At 43.1% G+C, this 25380-nt stretch overlaps 1 protein-coding gene and 1 long non-coding RNA gene across 2 annotated transcripts; both read left to right on the plus strand.

Moving 5' to 3' along the window:
• The first annotated feature begins 1149 nt into the window (after positions 1 to 1149).
• LOC115368373 (uncharacterized) lies at positions 1150 to 24780 on the plus strand. The gene is made up of 2 exons (XR_003929016.1): positions 1150 to 1181; positions 24088 to 24780. It is a non-coding gene; the product is annotated as an uncharacterized LOC115368373 (long non-coding RNA).
• Positions 21614 to 24364, plus strand: hey1 (hes-related family bHLH transcription factor with YRPW motif 1). Its single transcript, XM_030064454.1, has 5 exons — positions 21614 to 21777; positions 22100 to 22175; positions 22288 to 22371; positions 22521 to 22602; positions 23003 to 24364. The coding sequence occupies exons 1-5, from the start codon at positions 21692 to 21694 to the stop codon at positions 23656 to 23658; spliced, it is 984 nt and encodes a 327-aa protein (XP_029920314.1). The 5' UTR covers positions 21614 to 21691; the 3' UTR covers positions 23659 to 24364.
• Positions 24781 to 25380: the final 600 nt, after the last annotated feature.

Here is a 25380-nt window from a genome sequence, read left to right on the forward strand (position 1 = left end):
ACCAACCTTCTGGCAACGTGAAAGTATCAGACTTTTTTGGAAATGAAACAATAAGTACCACAACATTTTAGAAAATGTTTTCATAGCTAACACTGGGGCTCACTTGATAAAAATCTAAACTTTGGAGGTTTGAAGTAGTGGAGCTGACTGATGCCACCACTGACTAAGTGACGTATTAGAAAAAATCTGATAAAATGTTTGGTTGGTAAAATACTCCTTGGTAAAATGGTGGATTTATATCAGCAACTGCACAAAATGGGTATGTTGTACAAGCAAGAGTTACTCCTACTCCCTAAACTGAGGCCGCTGAGGATAACAAGTGTAGCTGAACTGTCAGTCAAAAGGGGGCGGGAGGAATAAAAGATCAGGTTGTGCTCTGATTGGATCAATCCACTCTCACATGTGAAAGGAGCTTTTAATGAGCAAAACTGGTCATTTGACTCAGAAGAAATTAACCGATTGGCGTCTCTTTGCAGAGAAGGAACATGAAGAATAGCAAAGCTGTTTATTGCCAGGGAGACAATATTCTGCTTTGACTGTGGTGAGACTTTAAATTATAAATAATCTTTATGAAGTGTTTTCAGTGTTGGTCCTGGTCAAAACAGTAATTTTTTTTTTTTTTTGGAAATGTAGCCATCTCTATTTGGAAGATATTTCGACATGGCACTGCATAAAACCCGTCAGTCTGTGAATACTTCATGAGGGAAACCAGATTTTTCTCCCTTTAATTCTGGGGTGGTCGCGTTTCCAGCAACACTTCAGCACACAACAGCAAAAGCACCAACATCCAGTTTGGCTAAATGGCGCTTCATTGCCGGCGTCGCCATGAGAGAGTAAACCTCGGTCACAAGGCCTTTAACGTTTCCTGCTTTTTAAATTCTCAAACAGCCCGAGTCCCAGAAATAGCTGAATAAACTCTGAGACGGCAGCCCCGCGCTGTTTGCAAGACTCACACGGCTATTTAGAAGCGGGGCTTTCCAGTGTGGTTTGTAAAGTGGACACACACACACACACACACACACACACACACACACTCACACACACACACATTCTCCACGGTGCATTAGGGTCACGCTTGTCTTATGTAAAACACAGCAACCCACAGAGAACATCAGGGCCTCCAGCCTCACTGCCCTGCTGTTCACATGTGCTGAGAGAGAGAGAGAGAGAGAGAGAGAGACGTGTGTGTGTGTTTTCAGAAGAAGGCTTTGTAGCGCTGCGAGTGTGGTGCATTTTGTGTGTTGTGGTGTGTGTGTGTGTGTGTGTGATGTGCTTGGCCAGCACAAGATGTGGCGACACAACGCAGACAGCGATGGTACTGATGGTTCTCACGTCACCTCAGCGCAGCTCTGTAGTGCGCCCTGTGTCTCCCAGTATCTGTCTGGACGTCTGCACGCTCTGTGGTCTGTCCTCTGATATTTGTGCGTGTGTGTGCATGTGTGTGTGTGCGTGTGTGTGTGTGAGAGAGAGACTGTGTGCCCTATCCCCCTGTCTCCTCCTCTCAGCCAGTGAGTCTGGGACCCGAAGGAAAAGGCCAATTATAAAAACCCCTCTCTCCATCTTTGTTCTCCGGGCATAAACCACTTCTTTGCTTTTTTGTTTTCATTCTTTCCCCTTCTTTGGCTTTCTGACATTCCTCGTCCATTCCCACCCTCCCTGAACATCCACTCCACCCCTTTACACACACACACACACGCGCACACACACACACACAAACACACACCCAAATGCGCACTCTTTTAGCTCACGGCAACTTTTTCTAACTTTGCAAGCGACAGTTCCCAAAGTCTTAAAATAGTCGCCGTGCTTCCTGGTCCTTCATCAGCAGCGTATCTTATCATGTTCTAAAGACAAGTTGGGCGGGACCGCCTGTCAGACTGTCTGTTGCCATAGCAACGGCTTTATCCCCAAAGTAATTTGACATTGAGGCTTGTTTCTATTTGATAGCGAATATTGCTTCCATATTTCTGAGCCTTTTCTCTGTTAGTGCTTACTGCTGTAAGGTTTACATGAAGAGGAAAAAAGTGATAAATAAAGGGTCATTTCACCTCGTTAATTCCTGTATCAGATGGCATGTTTGGCAAAAAGCAATGTGAATTTGGTTGCAAGCAAGAAATAGATTCAAATCACTTGAACAAGGAATTGCCATGGTCTTGTTTATATATATATCCAAACGCACTTTTGAAGTCACAAACTTCACTTCAACAAACTTCACTTCATTCTTCACTTGATTTACAAGTGGACACCAGTTCTTGTGTTGTATATGTTTTGACCAAAAAGAACTCCCATCTAGAGGTAGATGAATGTTTCCCTGACCGAGACGGAGCGGCTCAAACCGATGACCCCAAATACAAGGATCACGGGCTGCTCTAAAGTTGTCCTCCCAGCTGCCCTCACAGCCATTCTCACACTCACTCTCTCTCTCTCTCTCTCTCTCTCTCTCTCTCTCACACACACACACACACACACACACAGATTCTCACACAGCTTCACTGAACCTCTTCTCTCTCAGTCATACATGGAATAGTTTGAGCACTATTAAATGATCTGGAGTATCTCACACACCCACACTCACATCACTCTCTCTATTTCTCTCTCTCTCTCTCTCTCTCTCACACACACACACACACACACGCACACACACACAGACAAACCTCTGTTTCTCCCTGTCCCTCGCACTCTGTTCCTCCTATGTGAGGACACACTTTCTCTTTCTCTCTCCCACACTCACACACTATCCTTCCCCTTTGTCCCTTTTTTCTAACTCTCTCCTGCCCCGTCTCTCTCTCTCTCTCTCTCTCTCTCTCTCTCTCTCTTTCAAATAAACACACTTTCACACTCACACACACACACACACACACACACACACACACACAAACACACACTCATGCACAAACCAGAATCGCTGCTCGGTGTCCAGCTCTGGGCGGTGTTCCCATCCCCACGGCCTTTCCCAGCACAGACAATGCTTTGTGTCCCACAAAGGAAGCTCTCATCCAGGCTCTGGGGCCCTGTTTGGCCCTCAGTGGCCCCCCAGACCCCAGATCGGCCCCCCGAGCCCCCTGAGCCCCAGGAGCTCCCCACCACAACCTGCTGAGGTGCCAAGAGGAACATCTGTGTGACTCAGTTGAAGAGACCTCGTTGAAGTTCTCACACTGAGAGGAAGAAAATGCTGCTTATATTCCTCTGTGTGTTTGAGTGTGAGAGAGAGGGAATAGGCCTGTGAGCATCTCAGAGTCTATGTGTGTGTGTGTGTGCGCATGTGTGTGTGGGGGTGTGGGTGTGGGTGTGTGTGTGTACGTGCGCGTGAGTGAGTGCAGCTCCCAGGCCCTGTGTGTCTCCCAGTATAGATAATAAATGGTGTGAGAGGAAAGACAGTATCTGTTGCCAGACCTTCCCAGTCAATGAACCACGTGTCCCAGCAGTGTGGCCCATGAGGCTGCCAACCATAGACTCCAAATCAGGGTCACACTGAGAAGAATGAATAGATGAAGGGAGAGGTGGAGGGAAGAAAAATGAGAGGAGGAATGAATGGATGGATGGGTAGATGCTAGGGATAGAGCGATATTCCAGGAGACAGTCAGTATCACCCGGTGTAAGCTTTAAAAGCCAAACCAATATATTTTTTACTGCCAATAATTAGCTAACTGTGAAACTGGCACTTGTGTGGCATTTTTTCTCTAGGACATTGTCACTTACAGTAATATAGCTGGAACATCAACAATAAGAACCTGTCCAGGGTGTTTCCCTTGCCTTCCGCCCAATGAGCACTGGGATAGGCTCCAGCAACCCCCCGCAACCCTTGTGAGGATAAGCGGTTTGGACAATGGATGGATGGATTAGCAATAAGAGTAATACTAAAATTGTTTTTAGTTAAAAAAAAAAAAAAAAAGAGGCCTACCTGAAAAGCTTCACTTGTTTTGTGCTTGTATTGTGGTATGATTTGTACTTAGAAAAATACATATCGGTGTCAGTAAAATCATATCTGCCATTATGGTATGAGCATATGGGGAATCTGCATCAGCCTCAAAAATAAGCTACATCCTTCTATCTGTAGTTGATGCATGGACTGACAAATAAATGGATGATTGATGGGTAGACAGCAGAAGATGGAGAGATGATGATGTTTAGAAATGACCCGGCAGAGGAAAAAACACTTCTCAATCTAAACCAGACAGGAAAACAAAGCATCAAAAAAATCTCCATCTTAAAAAGTCATTGAGTCTCCTATTCTGTGTTAAACTCTTGTGTTTCTTAAAACAACTGCAAAAATCTGGCAGTGGGAGGAACCAGTCCCTCATGTTTCAATGTTCTCTTGTTCCAGAAGAGTATCTGGGAAAAAGTAAATATGTTGAAACAAGACGGGAGAAGGCAGATGATTGAAGAAGCTGATTGAAGAAAATTCTGCGAACAAGTTGATTGGTGTCGGAAACAAGTGGGATTATCTCATCCTACTGGCAGATTTTAACACTTGTGTTAACAGAAGATTTTAACACTGAACACACGAGCCTAAATAACTTGTTAGGAGGGAGATTTTTTTGCAGTGATTCTTGCATGATGTTTTGAGCACACTGCCCTTTATCGCCTTATTTTTTCCCCAACTACGCTCTTCATAGACTTGCCCTACTCTGCCTCTGATTGGCAAGCACTTGTTGCTTTTGTTGGTTGGGTTTGTTAGGCATGAGGAGTGAGGTGGTTAATATTATGGTAAGAACATCAAGGTCTGAGTAGGGGCAGGTCTCTGGAGAATGCAGGTGGGGGAAAAAATGTTTAAAAAAAAAACACCTCTTCTTCAGACAAAAAAACAACCGAAAAACACCTCATAAAAGCTACAGTTACATTCCTGAAGGCCAAAGTCTTGTGACTAATCATCGGTGTCCAAACAGGCTCAGTGTCAGTACAGGAAACATGCACCGACTGAAGCCTGGGAATCAGTATCACAGGTATAAAGTGGAATAGAAAATCATATATATATATATATATATATATATATATATATATATGTACAACACAAGCTTCACTTTTAGAGATACATGCATATGGAGAACCTTCATAATGTAATGCAGCCCAGGTAATGCTAGCCACTGGTCCTTCTAAACTACTCAAAACCAGTGTTACATGACTTCTACATTATACCATAAACCAAAATGAGGTCAGTTCAAACTCCATAGACAGTCAAGCAGAAAGTGCTGCCTTTTTCTTTTCTTTTTTTCCTTTCCTTTTCTTTTCTTTTTTCTTTTTTTTTTTTTTTGAAATGACAAAATGACAGAATTTGCACATCAGTGTTAAGTTATAGTAATAGTAATAGTGATAGTCAGTGTGTTGGCTTTGCTTTAAATGATGCAATTCCTTATTAAATCCTCAGATTCAGCTGCAGTCAAACTTGAGTTGCACTGTGCCAAATTATTTCTCCAAACTGCATGACAGCAGAAAGATATGACCTCTGGCGCTCATCTGTTTTTCGCAGCATTTTGAACCAAGCAGTGTGACTTGTGGTTTTCCACTTTATTGGTTCAGAAAATACCAGATTTCCAGCATTTGTTGGCCTTCTTGAGGCTCTGACCATCAGTCACGGTGTACAGAAACCAGCATCATGTGGAATTTTCCTATTTTCCCACCTAAAATAGCTGACAGAACAAGAGCTAATGGTTTCATGAGAATTTCAATATTAAACTGAACAGACATGAGTCAAAACAGAGTTTGTCTAATAATAATGTGTGCTCATTGTTATTATCCCGTAATGAAACAGCAGCAGCATTATCGTCTCCACCATCAGCCCATTGTTGTCACCTCTTTATGAATCAGCCTTATGTTTATGACATCAGCCCTCAAACGACTTTATTCCTGTATCCTTTGTGCACTTTAATCAGCTTTTTTTCTCATAAAAAGAAATACCACTCTCATACATTATTACACTGTTAAATATGATCAAACCGTGATGATTTTCCATATATGAAGTTTCTAATACACTGTATATTTGCCCTGCAACAGAACTACAGAGACATAACCTTGCCAAATATGTCATTTTTTTGCTTATTACATAAGCCAGTATTTTATGTCACTTTATATGCTTTAACTAGCCAATGTATTTCCCGCACTGCCGTCACTAGATTCTGCTGAACTCCTGATGATCTGGCTGAAAAAGCTTATATAATGGAAAAGTAACACACACCAAGGGTAGTCCAAACGGTGAGGTGCTGATCACTGGAAATCGACTTTTAAGGGAAAAAAGTGTGACACACTCCATATGGCGCACATGTACTGCTCGGGGGGGAAAGTTGCAAAGTATTATCCCTGGGAATGTGAAAATGGGCTGAAATATTCACAGCCTGAGAGCACAAAACCAGCTCAGTTTTATGTAAGTTATGCTAAGCGCTCTGTAGAAGTGTAGCTGGTGATTTGAATGTAGTAAATTCATTACTGCTGCTTTTCCTGCTTTCTGTTTCCATTAGTGATGCATGGATAAACCATTTCTGCTAATATTGCAGCAACTTAATTTATTTACATATGCTGGAGTAATAATGACAGGAAGTAATGTAACACCCTGTAAGATACTGAGATATGGATATATAATGAAGATATAGTGAAATCTCCTAGAGTCAGATTTCTATGTTGGCTCCCATCTGTCTTCTTTCTGTCAGAGTGTGTTGGCTTCATTCAGTTTGGACAGAAGGAACCTACTGCAGCTGGGTCTTATCGTTGTGCGTGCACACACACACACACACACACACACACACACACACACATACACTCTCCAGTGCAGGAAGTGACATCATGCACTACTGGCCAAAATACAGGAAGTATGAGGGCTTCTGTAGGACGTGAGGGACATATTGGCCCTGTATAATCCACCAGCTGCTGTTACAGATCCCCCACCCAGGACCGCATGCACACACACACACACACACACACACACACACACACACACATTCAGAGTATCAGATTGTTACAGCGCTGTGTTAAATGCAATCTGGGAAAGTGTGTGTTTGCCACATCATTGTGTGCGCAAAGGCACATGTGTATGAATGGTAAACCCATACACACAAAAGATGAGATAAAATTTAAAAAAAAATAAAAAATAAAAAAACAAGGTTAACCCTTTCAAAGCTGAGCAAATTCACTTGATTTATTTTTCAAAAACATGAAACAGGCAATGGTAAAAATGACCTGAAAATTAGCAAGAAATTTGTTAAACTTTACAAAAATTAGAAAAAAAATACACTAAATAAAAACCCATAAAAATTACCCCAAAATTGTTAAAATATTAACCAAATAAATCATAAAAAAGAAAGAAAAAAAATAATAAAATATATAATTACGTAATTACGTATTTAAATTAAAAGGGACCTTACAAAATAATGCCCATCCATGGGCTCTTGGGATTAAAAGGGTTAACTTCGTTGGTCTGTGGGGAAAACTATGTCACTGAAAACAGGTTACTGCTAAAAATACAATAAATAAAATAAAGTAAATTACATCAGATTGTGACATTTTGCAGAAGTTTTAGTCTAAAGTACATTTTGTCGACAGTAGTCCAACCAAGCATATAACCAACACCGTCCTTATTGTTCCACAGGAATAAGTAGCACTGACAGGGGTTATTATTATTATTATTATTATTATTATTATTATGTTTTTAAATGAATAAAATAAAGACTGATGATACAGCAACCTCACTCTTGTCGTGTTGAGTGGTGAAAACCACATATCTCCAAAATGACAAGAAAAACAGCATTGTTTTGAGCTTGACCACTCTGCTTTTTTTGTTTTTTAGAGATTTTTTTAAAAAATATTTTCAGTTTATGTTTCACAAATACAAGTGTGGCGTAACTTTCTCAATCTGGAGAGGAGCAGATCATCCTTCAAACACAGTTGTGAAAATCCCCAAAATCACCCCCTTGCAGGGTTTTCATCCGACCGAGACGGTGTGTTTCAACACAAGCACGTGTGTTTGAGATGTGCAGTGTGTGCACAGCATCGCTGTACGCTGCACTGAGGGATGATCACGTGTGTTTCCACACGCACACTGTGTATGTATCGAGGGTCACTTCTCGACGTGTGTGTGCCGCTGGAGAGGACAGTGGCTCAGTTTGGGGTGAGACGATGATTGTGCTGCTGGCTTCCTGTTGTTATGGCTTATGGCTCCATGCGGCCAGTCTCTCACATTCCCACTGGATCAGGTTGCCACCGCATCGTACACACACCAACAACACACACACACACCAACAACACACACACACACCAACAACACACACACACACCAACAACACACGCATTTTGTCTCTGTCTCACTCTTTTTCAGGCCTGCCTCTTTTCCTCCTGTGTCCCTCATGCTGTCTCTGTCTCTCCCCAACACACACACACACACACACACACACACACACACACACACTCATCTTTGTATTTCAGCATGACCCTCTGTCTCCGTTCCCATCTTATTTTGCTTAGTCTATTTCTTGTTTCCTTCTTTTCTTTTTCAGTCGTTGCTGATTTTCTTTTTGTTTGTCTCAGCTCTTCGTCTCGCTCCCACACTCTCGCACACACAACAAACACACCACCACCCTCTTAACTCCTGCCCAGCCCTTAATGCTGTGCCCCCTTCAATAGTATGCATCAACAACCACAACAGTGCACACACTCCCATCCAACCCCTCCTTTCAACACACACACACACACACAGAAACTCACCCTCCCAACGTGCACACACTTGAGAATTCATGAGAATCGCTAAAAAGCTACAAAGCAAATATGTGTGGTCAACACCAAGAATTAAATCTGAGGTTTGGAGTAATGGCAGGGATGTCACAAGCTGGATTTTCATGAGGCCTCATGCTGTGAAGTGAGTTGCTCTTTCTTTCTTTCTTTCTTTCTTTCTTTCTTTCTTTCTTTCTTTCTTTCTTTCTTTCTTTCTTCCTTCCTTCATCTCTAACCATCTCTGTTTCATTAACCAGTGGCTGATCCTGTCCATCTCCAGATACAGCAGATAAATCTGACTGAACATGATCACCACCTCGGTCTTGGCTTTTTTTTATGGGGATTGCCAAATCCTAACGCCTGCAGTGAAGCTCTGACTGCATGGTTGCCAACAAAGACTTTGCTGTGCCTGTGAAACCCCGGCCTCTGTCTTATTCCATCGCCAAGCATAACAAACACGGCGTAAAGCGCCTGATTCAAACATAAACATGGGGAATGTTCCCGAGGCCGCCGCATGTTTTCGCATGGCACGACCAAAATAACACGGGGCCCTCAACAAATAACTAAAAAAGGCACAGCTTCTACAGTGGAAACATTTCCAGAACGTTTTAATTTTTGGTGAATCAGAGCTCAGTTTCAAGTGGAAAACCGAGCGGTGTGCGTTACTCAAGAGCACTGGAGGTTTGGTTTCACCAAAGTGGCTGCCCATCGCTTCCTGTTAAGACCACAGTCCCATTTCCTGTAAACTATGAACAACTTCCTGCTGAAAGAACGCTGGAGAGCCCCCCACTCTGTGTTGACATTTATTCAAGTGTTATGGTAGGGGAATCAGTGCAGTGTACCAGCTAAACAGACCAGTCTAAACACAGGGGCCTTACACACACACACACACACACTGACACACACACAGATACACACCTGGTTATACAGAAGCAAGAACAGCATAATGTCTATCAGTGTGTGCAAGTGTGTGTGTGTATATGTATGCTGCTACACTATTGAAGCACACCACAACACTTTCAGGTAACATTAGTGCATGTATGTATATGTGTGTGTGTGTGTGTGTGTGTGTGTGTGTGTGTTAGTATGAGGTGCTTCTGTAATCCTTTCCAGCCATTTCCCCTCCTTTCCTTTCGTTCAATCCCAGGCCTGGGAAGCAGCTGTGTGTATGTCTGTGTGTTTCTGTTTTTGTGTATGTGTGTGTGTGTGTGTGTGTGTCTAGCAGACAGCTGTGTGGATGGCCAAGAGCAGCCGTTACATCAGGGACACACACATACACACACACCCAGCCGTCCCACCTCCACACCCCTCTCATCACTCGTTCTCAGTAGAGTTGAGACAGAGTGCGTGTGTGTGTTTGTGTGTGTGTGTGTGTGTGTGTGTTTGCAAGAGAGGGAGAGAGAGAGAGAGAAGGGATGAGGGAGGGGTGAAACACAGTGGGGTTGGGTTTGACCACCAGACGGTAAAGCAGTGACCTCTTTATCAGTGTTTGTGCATGTGTGTGTGTGTGTGTGTGTGTGTGTGTGTGTGTGCAGGCTGAGACAGACTCACATTATATGGTTGAGTAAGTGTTCATGTACCATGTACCATCTTGAGCGTGTCATTGTGTGTGCGTTATGTCTGACAGGCCGTCGGCTGACATGTTTCACGGCAGAGTGTGAACCCAGCTGGAAAATCAAGAAACCGATTCGCTCGACTCAGAACTTATAAAACACAGATCGCCTGACTCAGACAACCTAACAAGATGACTTGACCCAGGAACAAAAAAATGATAGGAACACTTTTACCGCTACTCCTTTTATTAGGCTTGATAGGCTTTACTCACATACAGAGAAACTTTACCTCCATAATGCATGAGAGTTTTAATTTAGTCAGTCACACATTAAAGTCTTGATCTTTCTGCACTAGTTGGGGGCCCTTCTTTTCTTCAGCTATTATCATCTGCAATTTTACAAATGCCTTGTTTGGTTCATAATGATATATCGTATTTCAGCGGGACACAGACGGGAACCTTGAGGCGGGAGCCGAGAGTCCGGGGGGACAGAGTGAGGAGCGCAACCCCAGTGTTAGTGTTGGTATGGCCGGAGGGACCCAATGAAAACAGAGCTGTCAGTAGCACTCCTGACTACTAGGCTCTGTGTCAACCCACAGACCAAATAAACAGCAATCAGCCTTGTGCTAACCACTCTGTGACAGAACACACACACACACACGCACACACACACACACACACACACACACACACACACACACATACGCCAAAGGCAAAGCCAAGCAAGCAAACACATACTCAAATAAAAGCAACCAGAGTCACATACACACACACACACACACACACACACACACACGTGTATAAACCCATACACGTCACTCACAAGTCCAAAAGCAAACAAACCAGGTAAGTGTGTCTAATTAATGTTTCGAATGTGGCGTTAAAAAGGCGTAATGACGACTCACTCGGTCCAATCCCCTCAATCCACACCAAGTCAGCTGGCTGTGTGAAAGTCCTGCCTGTTGCTGAGCGACTTCCTGCAAACTGTTTCACCTGGATGGGTGAAAAGTGTACAGCATGAGTTGTACACGGCACAGAAAAACACAAGCATCTCATCTGCACCAGAAAAATTATTTTTTCCACATTACATTGTATTCTGTCAGATGGTGTCATATTGCATCACACTGTATCGTATCACATCGTACAGAGCAAACCAAACAGGCAAAAAGAGAGGATCATTTCATATCGTATCTTACTGTTTTGTGTTGTATTGTATCACATCATATTGTGCTGTGTTATAGCGAATTGTATCGTATCGTATTATATTGTATCGCAGTGCGTTGTACCGTCATCACAGTGTGTGGTATAATATTGTGTCATATCGTATAATATCATATCAAACTGCATCATATAGCGACGTATTGCATTGCATCACATCATATCACATCATATCATATCGTATCATATTGTATCGTATTGTATCATATCATATTGTATCATATTGTATCATATCATATTGTATTGTATCGTATCATATTGTAACATATTGTATCATATTGTATCATATCATATCATATTGTATCATATCATATTGTATCATATTGTATTGTATCATATCGTATCGTATCATATTGTATCGTAACGTATTATATCGTATCATATTGTATCATATTGTATCATATTGTATTGTATCATATTGTATCATATTGTATCGTAACGTATTGTATTGTATTGTATCATATTGTATCATATTGTATCATATCATATTGTATTGTATCGTATCGTATCATATCGTAACATATTGTATCGTATTGTATCATATCGTATTGTATCACACTACACCATATCATTTAGCATTGTATCCTATAATACTGCATTGTCTCATATCGTATTGCACTGATTGTATTTAACTGTATCACATCATATCATATCACATCATGTTGTATTATATTGTATCATGTCTTAATGCACTGTATCACATTACATCGCATCATACTGCATCTCATCACATCATACCACATTGAATTGTACTGTATTGTATCACATCATATTATACCGTATCACTCATTGCTGCGTATCATATAATCTTATATTGTAACACATCACACATGATACATGATAGGGTTTTGTATTAGATTGTTTAGTATTGTATTGTATTTTATGGCATCATAACATATATAAAGCAAGGCAAATTTGTGGTCTATGGGACAGAGTATATTGAGATAGAAAAGATGCTTTTGTATTGTATAATATTGTATGATATTGTATTTATTGTATGTATATACTACATTGTACTGTATTATACTGCATTTTATCATATCACATTGTATCGTATTGTATTCTATTGCATAAAAATTGGGCCTGTAACATATTGTTAAAATTTTTTGCACTACTCTAGTGTTTTTCTATAGTCTTTATAAAGCCAATGTCCAAGTCCTTGCCAACTGGTTGATTTTATTTAATGCCTAGCTACTCGCATGGATTCCAACAAGTCCTCTGTATGAATCCTTTAAGACCCAAAAACAATTTGACCCCGATAATCTTAAAGTCCTGTCAAATAAGACTAAAACCATCCATCACATTAATTCAAAACTATGGCAGATTCTGACTGGATTTTTGCGGATTCTTGTCTTTTTGAACCTCAAGGAATTTGTGACTGGGGTGTGCCACATTTCCATCCAGGCCCCTTGTACAGTAGAGGGATCAGACATCACAAGTCCCAACTAATAGATCTGATTGTTTCAAAATGTCGCTACAAAGCCTCGGAGATGGAGCAGACAGACAAAAAAGCTCACAAGATCCCTCTGTGATTGAATAAGCACAAGAAGGGATTGGTTTCGGAGCCACCATAATGAGCCTACAGATATGACTGAAGTGGTCACATCTAAATAGGCAGAGCAGACACTGGAGGTTTGGCCAGAGAGCTTTAAGAAGAATAGCAGACGCTGAAGATGAAAGGGCAGCAGGCCTTCACTGGAGGCTCTGTCTCACAGATACCGACACGTACACACACACACACATAGAACCACACTCTCTTTCGCTTGTTTTGTCTTTAACACACTTTCTTTTATCCCTTTTTTCTCTTTGTTCAGTTGAGCTAATTCAAAGGCTGCTTTACTGGCATGACTAAATGCATTTACGCTGCCAAAGTTGTAAAGGAGATGAGAACTAAGATGGTTAATGTGGAGAGAAATTAACCCAAATGATTCAGCACACTTGAGTTAACAATTTGGTGAAAGAGGCATTGATTTAATCTGTTATGTTTGGGCAAAATTGTTATGACATTTTGCTGGTTTTACGCTTCATTTCGGCGTGTCAGCGAGAAGTCATGATAACTCTGGAGCTGTATTTGTCCCTGTTTCTCAACATCTCAGCCTCCCCCACCCCCTACTGTGTCACTGCGTCCTGTCTCTCCCTCCCTTCCCACTCTAGACGGGCAGAAATGCAGACAGACAGGGCACCCTGGTCACGGCACGGCGGGCCAGCCACTGAGATTTGCCATTTCCGCTGGTGTGTCTCCTGTTGCGGTTGCCCTCCCCTCACACACACACACACACACGCACACACAAGCCTAACACACATAAACATAAATACACACTACTGGTCCCCCCTGGAGAGATCAATTTCACGGGATCACACGGCGAGCTCTGGTTCCCAGGCGCTCCTCACGCGCTCTGCAGACGTAGAGCGTTTCTTCACACAACCTGACTCCTGACCCGCTGTCATTACCAGGGTCAAAGGGCCGGCAACCCTTCACTCCAGCAGAGGCTGAGGGAGTGGGGGTTGGCTTGGGGAGTGGGGAGAGAGGGGTTCCTCTCTCTCCTAAAACTGCCGAGATAATAAATGAAGGAGAGACGTGCTCATATTTTCCCTTTTTTTTTTTTTTTCAAGGCCAAATGTCAAACATCAAAACCTGTTTTGACAGTTCAGGCTCATTATCAAATTAGCGAGATGTAAGAATGTAGATGAGAGTAATTGCAGGTTTTGGTGCGTGAGCAGACTCTCGTGTTTGTGTGCATGTGCATATGCGTATCTGCACCTTTGACAAAGCTATGCAAGCAACGACAAGTTTTACACGTCACCTCACATTTGCACATACCTCCATGTCAAGCCCAATGATCACGCTGTGGCCATATCAAAGGGTAAAATTTGGGGCAGTCTGGGTCAGTGGACTCACGCACCAACCATGAACTGCTACAGTGAATTCAAGCGCTACTCGTGACTTCTGTCGCATGCCAGCGCGTTTCCCCGCTCCCTCTCATCTCAACCTGCCTTTTTCCACTACACATGAAATGTCAAAAAAGACTAAATTCACATGGCGGTCTCGCTGAAATGTAATGTCAAATGTACAAGGTCGGCTGGGGAGTGTGACTGGGTCACAGAGATGAGATGAAAGAAGAATAAACCCTTTGTTCTCTCTCTCTCTCTCCCAGTTTCTTTCTCTCTCTTCACACACACACACACACACACACACACACACACACACACACACACATACACACACACACACACCTCACTGTGACCACCCACCAGGAGTTTCACTTACCCCAGACGTGACTCACACCCAAACCCCAAAACCAGCCGTTTTACGTCCCACTTTCCCCTCTGGATGACATCCCCTGAATATTCACCACAAAGTGTTTCGGTCTTTTATTCTTCACTTTAGCGAATGTGTAGTCACGGTTTTGATTGAAAATGACTGGATACAACGTGTCATGCATTAAGCACTTTGCTAGACTGGGAGTCTGCTGTCAAATAACAAGTAGCCTACTGCCTCCCATCCACCTGTTGAATAAAGATATTAAATGCTCCAGACTGAGGCTCAAATGTCCATTCAAGTGGAGATGAAGGGGAATGGGTTCACGCTGGAAGAATGGAACATTTTCTTTTCTTATATTTTGTAATTTATGCCAGAGTGCCTGTTGGCGGTTAAAATGTGCAATATAAGTACAATATACAAGCAAAAGTTTGAATAATGTTTCAATCAAGATTTTTTTTTGTAATTTCAAAAGATCACCTGCTCAGATTCCCTTTCATTTTATAAAGGCGACATATCACAGGGCCATGTAAATTCACAAAATAATTTTGAAAATTAGAAATACCAGCCGTAGAGGTAAAATGTTCATCATACAGAAGTGATATACTTTTAAATACCTGCAGTGCACAACGTGACTCGATTTATCTTTTTGGACAAATCAAGTTTAAAACCACTTGCTCTTCATGTTTTCATCTGTTATTTCATGCATTTCAATAAACATTTATCTAGAATAAACTTTCTACACATTTGAGAGAGAGAGACAGAGATGGAGTCTGAGTGTGTGTGTGTGTGTGTGTGTGTGTGTGTGTGTGTGTGTGGAGAGAGGCCCTTGAACACTTCCCATGGGAAGACGAGATAGAAATAAGTGTCACTGGGTCAACTTTGACACATCCCTCACTTCCTCTATGCACGCGCACACCCACCCACTCACACACTCATACACACACACACACACACACACACACACACACACACCAACCAATAGGCGGATCTCGTGTTCTGCGTATAACCGATTTGGACAGGAGAGAAGAATACAAGTCAAGAGGGGTGAAGGAGAGGACCCCAAAAACAAAACCCACAACGCCCAGAGGGAACTGACAGTGGCAGACAAGGGCAAACAGTGTCACACCCCCCACCCCCACCCGCACACACACACACACACACACACACACACACACACACTCAGCTCCTACCCCCACCTTCCCAGAGGACAATACTCTGATCTCACACACACACACATGCACGCACGTACACACGCACGCATACACCTAAACATACCCACACAAGCAGCCCTCCCTTCTAAAAACACACAATACAAGGAGCTGTCACACACGGATACACAGACATTCAAATACAATGTCTCTCTTTCTGTCCCCCTGCCTCTCCCAGGCACAATGGTCGGGTGTCACACACGTCTCAAGCAGAATTAGCCGCCGCTTCCTCTCTCTGTCAAGGGAAACAAAGTTAGCCTTCCTCAGAGCACCACACAGCTCTATTTATAAACAATAACAAGGCTCCCCCTCCGCGGGGTATCGGCTCGTATTGTTAGACGTATTGTTTCGAGCGGACGAACATCTGTCTGCAGGGTTTACCCACGGACGCCGCGGCTCTCAGCGTCTCACTGTGATTCACCGAGGCCTGGGCCTTCACACACTGCGCCTTTTGATTTCAGCTGAGTGTGTGTTAGCAAAATGTTTTATACAGTGTGTAAAATCTCAGGCAGCTGCATCCATTTATTTGGCAAACTGAATCGATTCAGCTCACAATGAAATGACAGCAAAAACAAAAGGACTTCGCATTTACACTGATGGATACAGGCAATTTTCAGGTCTGTGGAAGCTGTTTTTTTTTTTTTTTTTTAAACAGAACAAGAATTAATGGCAGTAAATTGCCTCTTCTGCAGGAGAGAAATCAAATGACCCCAATTGTAAGCAGACACCAGCAGGGATAATGCAAATTACAGGCACAAGTTTAACAACTGGAGCAAACTTAAACAACAGACCAGCCTCATCCTTTAATATCTGTCATCACTTTGATAGAGAATAGCCTGAGTCAGTCAGGACCTGATTCATGCAACCAGAAAGAGACTGTCTTCCATCTTGACTAAGAAGGGAGGAAGGATGTCATTACGTCAAATCAAAAAGTGGCTTATCAGCCTGAAGAATGACTCATGTTTCCCAGTCTGGGTCCGATCATTTTACAGACCCATATAATTAAATCCAAAAGTGTGTGTGTGAGAGAGTGAACATTTCTTTTGACTTTATTTTCTCTCTTTTGTTGATAAATGTAGGGAGTCGTCTCACATCATACATCACTAAGTAAGACATTAAAGGGACACCGGCAAAATACAAAGCGGAAACTTTTTAATCATTATTTCACCAGCATTATTATCACATTATCACATTATTATCCCAAAACTATGAGCAGCTTTCCATGACTTTGTTTGGTTTAAGGGTTTCTGAGGCTTACAGTGTGATAGCTCAAGCATCAGTGTCATCCTGTGAGATCGCACCCATGTTTGCTTTAACAGAAGCTCAATGAATTTACAGTTTGTAAATTAAAATCAAACATCGCCCAAAGCCTCATTTATCTCCATGCTATCAACTTGTTTTATATACTGAGATAATGAATACAGATTTGCAGGAGACCCGATCCAAAGAAAACATTGCAATCATATACCGAATGACATAAATACCGTAAAGCCAAAATAGCACTGAGGTGAATTTTTGCTGAAACTGCTCTATAAAACAAACTTCAAAGCTGCAGACAAAACTACCATTTCCCTCTGGTTAGGCAGCCTACAGTCAGTTTATGTCTGTAATGATAACATGCTTTTGTTGAAACAACACATTTGTGGGATACTAATAAAGTGAAACCCCAAAACCCTTTATGACTGGACAATATGAGTCGGCAGAGGGAGACTGTAAATGGAAACGGATCATTTCTGCGCAAACCGTCAGATATAATTCTTAATTTGAGGTCTTAATGTCGACTTTGAACTGATCCTGAACCTTGTGCATCAATATGCCCAGTGTTTCTGCGCTGGCAGCCACATAAAGGGTTTGAGAGTAACAAAATTACAACATTTGAGTTTGATCTCACTGCAAAATGCTGACTGAGTGGGAGAGAGAAAGAGAGAGAGAGGAAGAGGCTGGAGAGATCACAATAAAGGGTAGAAGCAATGAAGAAAAATGAAAGTGGGGAAATATGGAAAAACAGAAAATTAGAGTTGATGGAAAGAAGGGAGGGACCAACAGGAAAGCACAGAGAGAGGCGGACGTGATGCCCCAGTATGACCCCGCTCGCTCTGGCCCAGCGTTTGATTCAGTTTGGTGGCCTGGTTTGCAGAGGGAGATGAGGGGAGGAGAAGGAGAGGGAGGAGGAGGAGGAGGAGGGGAGGGGTGGGGATTTGATGATGTCGTGTTGCGGGCCCTCACCTTCAAAGGGCGGCCCCTGAAAGGCCCTACTAATCACAACATGTGATGAGACCGGTAGAACAAAGACAGCCGGGGCAGAAAATAACAGCGTGGGAACTCTGGGTGAACTTGAAATACAACAACGGGGCTTACTAACCCCCACCTCCCCCCATACACACACACACACACACACACACACACGTAGTTACACACACAGTAGCGCATTACACACAAACACACACACATGCTCAATTAGACGCACACCTGTGTTTAAGGTTGCGTGATCTTGCACATATGTGAGCACACACACACATACACACCACATCTCTCTCCCCCTCCCAAACATATAAACACATACACACACACACATCTCACCATAGTGACTAATTGGATGAACGTGGGAGTGCGTCTCCGCGTCTGTCAGATGAGTGCAGCCTTGCAGAGACGAGGCTTTCAACAACAATAAGATTAAAACAGCCCTAAGTGCTTCCTCTCATTCATACTCGGCCAAACAAGGCAGGCTCCTCTCTCTGTGATGACTTTTACGCCTGTGGTCACTTAGAACTGCTTCTGATAAAGATCAACATATTGCTGTGTGTGTGTGTGTGTGTAGAGCGTGATGACTTTTGTGCTGATCTTTATGCACAATCAGATATGAATCACAAGCTGCACCTTGCCATAGAGAGTGAATGGCTGCCTATTTGATTCATATTTCAATATTAATTCATTATTTTCATGCCCTCTGGTGTGCGATGATTTTATGTTTCCTGGAAAGATGTTTGGAAATACGTGTATAGCAATGGAAAGCCCTGTGTCACCTTCAGTTTTGTGACTTTTTGAGCCAGAAGGGCGGTATGATCGTTTGCAGGTATTTTACAGGAGTCAGTATTTCAAGAGATTTGCTGATGTTTTGAATTTTGGCTGGTTATTTCTGAATAAAATGTCTCCAGTCTTTAGTCTGCTGAAAAACTGAAACTGGAAATTCAACTCAAAGAAAAGTTCTTTCATTTTGGACACGTTTGTATTACTTTTCAACACAATATAAGTAAAATGTAAAAAACAAACAAAAAAAAGTGTTAAAACATATTTCCATTAACATATTTTGGGCAGAAAAGTAACACAAATATGTGTTGTTACAAAGAAAACACACAGACGTGTAATGCTACATAATTTTTCAGAGAGAAATAATCAAGTTAAGTTCAAAATGACACTTAATTCTTTTAATCCCCATTGCAATATTTAGCATTTGGTGCCTGGATTTGGTTTGAGCTTTTATTAAAGTTGTGAGGAATAATACAACATATCTAATGGTACTGACAAGTCTGAACAATTTTTTAAAAATGATTTTGGACTGATTGATACTTGCATATCAGGTAAATAAACTAATAAAATCAGTAAAGAGGCTATAAATTCATTATCCAGTCATGTAATAAAACAGCTTTATAGCTTATTGATGTTATTTTTGTTATGTAATGGGTTATGTGTTATGTAATATACACTATTCTATTGATCTGCGGTCTAAGCAGTGTTTACATATGCCACCCTCCCTTCCATATAGGACCCCTCAGTGTAGAGTTCCCTATAGCTCCCTAACAAGGGCTCCCCCGGTAACATGAGCCCGCATTGTACACAAACACACACCACAAGGTCTGTCAAATTATTTGGGGAGTGTGACCATTATGGGAGCCACCAGTAATGTGCAGACCGAATGGAGAGGGACGGGGGTGCTTTAATTGCAGTATGTTCTTTTGTTGTGTGTGCACACAAAGTCCTTGAAGTCCCCAAAGCGTCTTTAACGTGCATGAGGTCGCGCTGTGAGGTAAGATTAGACTTCATGGCTTCCTCTGGCCGCTGCAGCGCTGCCTCTCTCTCCTCCCGGGCTGAGTTAGTATTGGATTACAGGTTCACACGCTCGCTCGCAGACCGCCCGTCGCCCCGACCAATTGCTCCATTCATTCCAGCGCCGGAGACGGCCGTCGGCCTCTGATTGGTTATCAGCGCCGGCTTAGGGAACTTTCCCACGGCCAGCGCGTGCTGACAGCCGGCCAGCCACTCCTCATCACCACCGGGACACACGGGGGAGTCGGGGGTTGCGGGTGGAGGGGGCAGTCCCGGACCGAAAGTCCATTGGACCGCTGTCAAAGTCGCTCCCAAGATGGTTTGTTTGCGAAGATGAATCACTAAGAGGAAACGCTTCAGTAGCTGTGTTGATGTTTTCAGCAGAGGAGCCATAAGAGTAGAAGCCCATCAAGCACACTGGCTGGTGATCATTTAAAACAGTAAACTATTAGGATGTGTGTCTGAAGAAATTGTTTCCATGGAATTCAGAAGTGTGAACATGCATCTTAAGTAATGACAAAGTCCCTACATCTAAAGCCACTTTGTCCTTTCCTCCACAAAGACTGATAGCAGACCATATATGTCGCTGTGATAAATTATTACAGCTAATAAAGTCATCAAATGCACACAGTTTAGAGAACACTGGTTATGAATGTTCCTCTGATATGAAAATTGTTTTCAGTGGAGTCTCCAAATGACTTCATGGCACATGTTATCTGTTAGTGTACGTTGCAACGTCCAGTTAACTTGAGGCCACCTGTGGGGCTTAGCTCTGACCTGTGTATCCTCCTCATTTGCAATATTGTCCCGTACAGAGACAGCTCAAAATAGCCAATTGTCTACCAATATGGAGGTACAAATCCAAAGTAGGATAAAGTAATTTCTGTAAAATATTATTGTTAGAAATGCAGTTTTGAGCCCAAGTAACAACAGTAACAACAGTGCTCATGATATAAGGGCTGAACACTATGGTAAAAAAAAAAAATAATAGTAATAAAATAAATCATATTGCAATTAATTTTACAGGGTGTGACTGCGTTTGTGCTATCACCCATGATTTTAGTGGGAATGATAAATTGGATTATCATTGCACTTTTCACTATATAAAACAAATAATGATTGCTGTGGTCTGCACAAAAACGTGTTTTCTTACATTTGGAATATCCGATTTGTATGCCAGAGCATCTCTGTAGCACCACAATACTTTATTTATAACGTTTTGTCACTCATTTTGCCTGTCTCAAAAAATTGCAGCTCCTTCAATTTGGATATTGCACTTGGCCATGTTGCGATTTTGATCATATTTCGATGAAATGTTCAGCCCTACTCTTAATATATCAAAAATGTTTCCAGTGGAGGAAATCCAAGGTCGTGTCGTTATAATAATTTTTCATAAGTCCAGTTTCTCTGAGACATTTTCCCTTTGGTTTGTAGTATTCAAAAATCACGACAGAGTAATATGTCTTTTCCTTTCCCCCCTCTCTGGTGTGTCACAGCGCTCGAGCCAACTGTGCTGTCGCTCAAACCCATGGCCGCGTGTTAATTGGCCAGTTCCGCGCCAGGCCCCGCCCCTTTTGGCCGGCAGCAGCGTTGAAATGACACCGTGGGAAAGCCGAGTGCTTCAAACGGAGCAGCTCCGGGCAAACTCGAGCAGACGCACGTCTGGCAGACAGGACAAGTGCACTGAAGGACTATTGTGGACGAGTCATCAAAATGAAAAGGAATCACGATTTTAGCTCTTCGGATAGCGAGCTGGATGAGACTATTGAGGTGGAGAAGGAGAGCGCCGACGAGAATGGGTAGGTTACTTGGCTCTAAAATTCCCACCGCCTCCCTTCAATTAGCCCTTATCTATTTCGTCTCCTAGAATTTCGGGATTACATGGCCATTTTGTGGTAACAGAAATATGTAAAGGGAACCAAGAAGCCCTCGCCTGTGCAGTTTTTATTTGGTTGCTTGTGCTCACTGATTCGTCAGTCAGGCCAAGAGCAGAAATATGATACAGGTTTTAGTGGATGGCCAAATCATGGCTACGGTCAACAAAACCGGCGCGCCCTGAACATTTTCTGAGCCATATTATTACGCATATTGATTGATCCTTCTTCTTGTGTTTTTCTAAAGGAGTATGAGCTCTCCTCTCGGCTCCATGTCTCCCACAACATCAACTCAGGTGCAAGCCAGGAAGCGGCGTCGAGGAGTAAGTAGTTCTGCCATCAAACCCGTTTGGACACTTGTGCGTAAAAGCGCAAAATCGGCTTGTGCGCACTTGGAATCTGCGTGTAATCAAATGATTTCTGTCTTTCTGTCAGATAATCGAGAAGCGGCGCCGTGACAGGATCAACAACAGTCTCACCGAGCTCCGGAGGCTGGTGCCCAGCGCCTTTGAGAAACAGGTAAGAATTTTGTAAAAGGACAAGTGCCAATACAAGTTTAAAAATCACAGTGAATATTACGTGCCTAATGTGAAATCTGGATGCTTATTATGCAGTCATAACACTGTTTGAATCGTACCTGACTGGTTCACTTTTCTCTAAACGCACAGGGCTCAGCCAAACTGGAGAAAGCAGAGATTTTGCAGATGACTGTCGACCACCTTAAGATGCTTCATGCTGCTGGAGGCAAAGGTAGGCTATGTTGAGATCTGTTTCAGAGACAAGTAATAGTCACAGAAAAACACATTTCATTTGTTGGAAAATCATTTTCATATTCTCGCAGTTGTATCTGCAAAAAAACAAGATAAAGGAATCCTCAGCTTCGCTCTCATTTCCTTGAGCAAATTATTGAATAAATGAACTAGATGAAAAAAAAAAAAAGATTCTAGATGATACTTTGAAACTGGTCTGACAAGTGTAATGACACTTTACGCTTGTTCATACTGATTATTTACTCTTCCGCAGTCTCAAGGCCAGAGGCATATTGATTTCCTGCCAAACAGAGCTCCTTCTCTTCTGGACAAACTAGTTTTGTGGTGTGTCTGGTGTGACAGGACTTTTCTAAGACTAAATCTCTATCCTATCCTGGCAGGTTATTTTGACGCCCATGCCCTGGCGATGGATTACCGTGGCTTGGGTTTCAGGGAGTGCCTTGCTGAGACCGCCCGCTACCTGAGCATCATCGAAGGCTTGGACAGCACCGACCCACTGCGGATCCGCCTGGTCTCCCACCTCAACAACTACGCCAGTCAGAGAGAGGCGCACACCGGCCTCAGTCACCTGGCATGGGGTTCTGCGTTCGGATCCCCTGCCGCCCACCTGGCCCATCCACTGCTTCTGCAGCACCAACAGGCGGCGCCACTGGCAGCTTTACCCCGCAGCACCACCAACAGACCTCAGACTCCTTCATCTACATCCACTTCGTCTTCCTCCTCCTCATCGGCTTCATCGGTAGCAGACACTCCCATTCCAGGCAGGCGCAGTGGCACTGCCACCCCCCACTCAGAGCAGGGGCCTATCAGGGTTCCCCCCACCACCGCCGCTCCCACCACCGTCCTGCACCCCGCTTTGGTCCCCTCATCAGCGTCCAAGCTCTCTCCCCCTCTGCTCTCCTCCCTGTCGGCGTTCCCCTTCCCCTTCAGCGCTTTCCCCATCGTCTCCCCCACCGCTGCCATCAGTCCCCCGGCTCCTGCGTCCAGTGTTGGGAAACCCTACAGACCGTGGGGTATGGAAATAGGAGCTTTCTGACTGAACTGAAAAACTCAATACAACATCCCCCAGACTGAACTCACAACCCAGCTGAGCTGGACATTCATGGACAAGACTTTTTTCTTGCTAAAAAAAAAAAAAAAATACTATTTTTTCTATGATGTTGCCATCCTATAGAGGATATAGCTATAGGATTTTTATTTTGTTGATAATGTATTTTGTTGTATAGAAAAAAAAACAGTGAGGAGGGAGACCACAACTAAAAGCAACAAGAGTGATTTATTGTGTTGATTGATCTCTGTTCCCGCCCTCCCCTTTAGAAGTTTCAAACACTGTTGTCAGCCTATCAGGGATGGTTTTTCCAGATGGTCAAGCAGTCGCCTGTCAAGTTTCTGGGCGAAACTGTCCCCCTTTGTTTTCCCAGTGAGCCGAAACACACTGTATTGGTACCCAAGCACAGAGAGCAAGAGAGAGGCGTGAAAGGAGGCTTTAGGTGGTTCAGGGTCGCCTCTTTTTACGGCATTTTATGGGGTGGAATAACCGAAACCAGGTGTTTGTTTGACTAAATACTGGGAACAGAAGTTAGCTCGCAGCTTGTTTGAAATAAACCCATGATTTACCCGCAATCTCTTATGGTCATATGGTGCGCCATTGTTTTAGCTTGCTTTCTCAATTTATATTTTCTCTCCACAGTAAATTCTGTCCTTTTAAATCGGCAATAAACACTGTTACAATCAAGGCCTGACATATGCTCTAGCAGTGTTTCCAGTTTTTTATTACTCATTCATTTTGTGCTTTTAAAACTGATAGCTGGGTGTTTTAGTGGCCCAGTGACGCCCACTTATTTTCCCGTACCATTTCAACAGAGCAGCTACACCTACACTTATCTACAGAGAACTCAGATCTGCCATAAGAGAGGCATCATTCAAGGTATTGGTTTCACCTCCAATAATTGATTGCTCTCTTTTAGGGCCATTAAAAAAAAGAACTCACCTTTCCCATCACTTGATATCCTGGTGTCTGTTGGTAAACCTCACTGTGAGTTTGTGTATTTTGTGGTTGTATAAAGGCAAGCAATGACAAATCAGATTTTTCAGCTTATCAAAGTTGTTGCTGGTGGTAATGACAACTTCCCTGTAATAAAAGAGTTCTTATAAATCACCTGCATATGACTGTGTTTGCATTTTGTGTGTGTGTGTGTGTGTGTGCGTGTGTGTATGTGTGTGTATGTGTGTGTGTGTGTGTGTGCAGTACGTGGCGACGCCTGGTATCAGATGAGGCTGCCTGTTTTCTCCGCAGCCCTCTGTGTGTGCACAGGAAACCATTAACAAGGAGGGGATATCCTGGACAATAGCAGCCTGGCCGGCCCCATGCACTGCGTGGGAACCGGCCAAGGAGGAGAGGAGGAGAGGAAGAGGGAGGGAAGGCTGGAAGAGAATGAAAAAGAGAAAGAAGGGAGGGATGGAGCACAGGATAAGGGATGGAAAGAAAAGGGAGAAAGAAGATATAGGACAAGAGGATCAAAGAACAGCCGAAAAGGACAGAGGAGTGAGAAAGGAAGACTGTGCAGAATAGTTTTGTCTCCCTGCCATCGTTTCAGCTTGTACCAGGCCAGCTGCACCTTCTGTTCTCAGCAACACACCCTTCCTCCCTCCGCTGAACCAAAGTCTACACCCTCATCAAAATACATCTCGTTCTCATTACTCTCTCTCTCCCCCCTCTCTTTCTTTTTGATCTCCCTCTGCTTCATTCTGGTGGACA

Source organism: Myripristis murdjan, chromosome 11, assembly GCF_902150065.1.
Source record: "Myripristis murdjan chromosome 11, fMyrMur1.1, whole genome shotgun sequence".
NCBI classification, from domain to species: domain Eukaryota; kingdom Metazoa; phylum Chordata; class Actinopteri; order Holocentriformes; family Holocentridae; genus Myripristis; species Myripristis murdjan.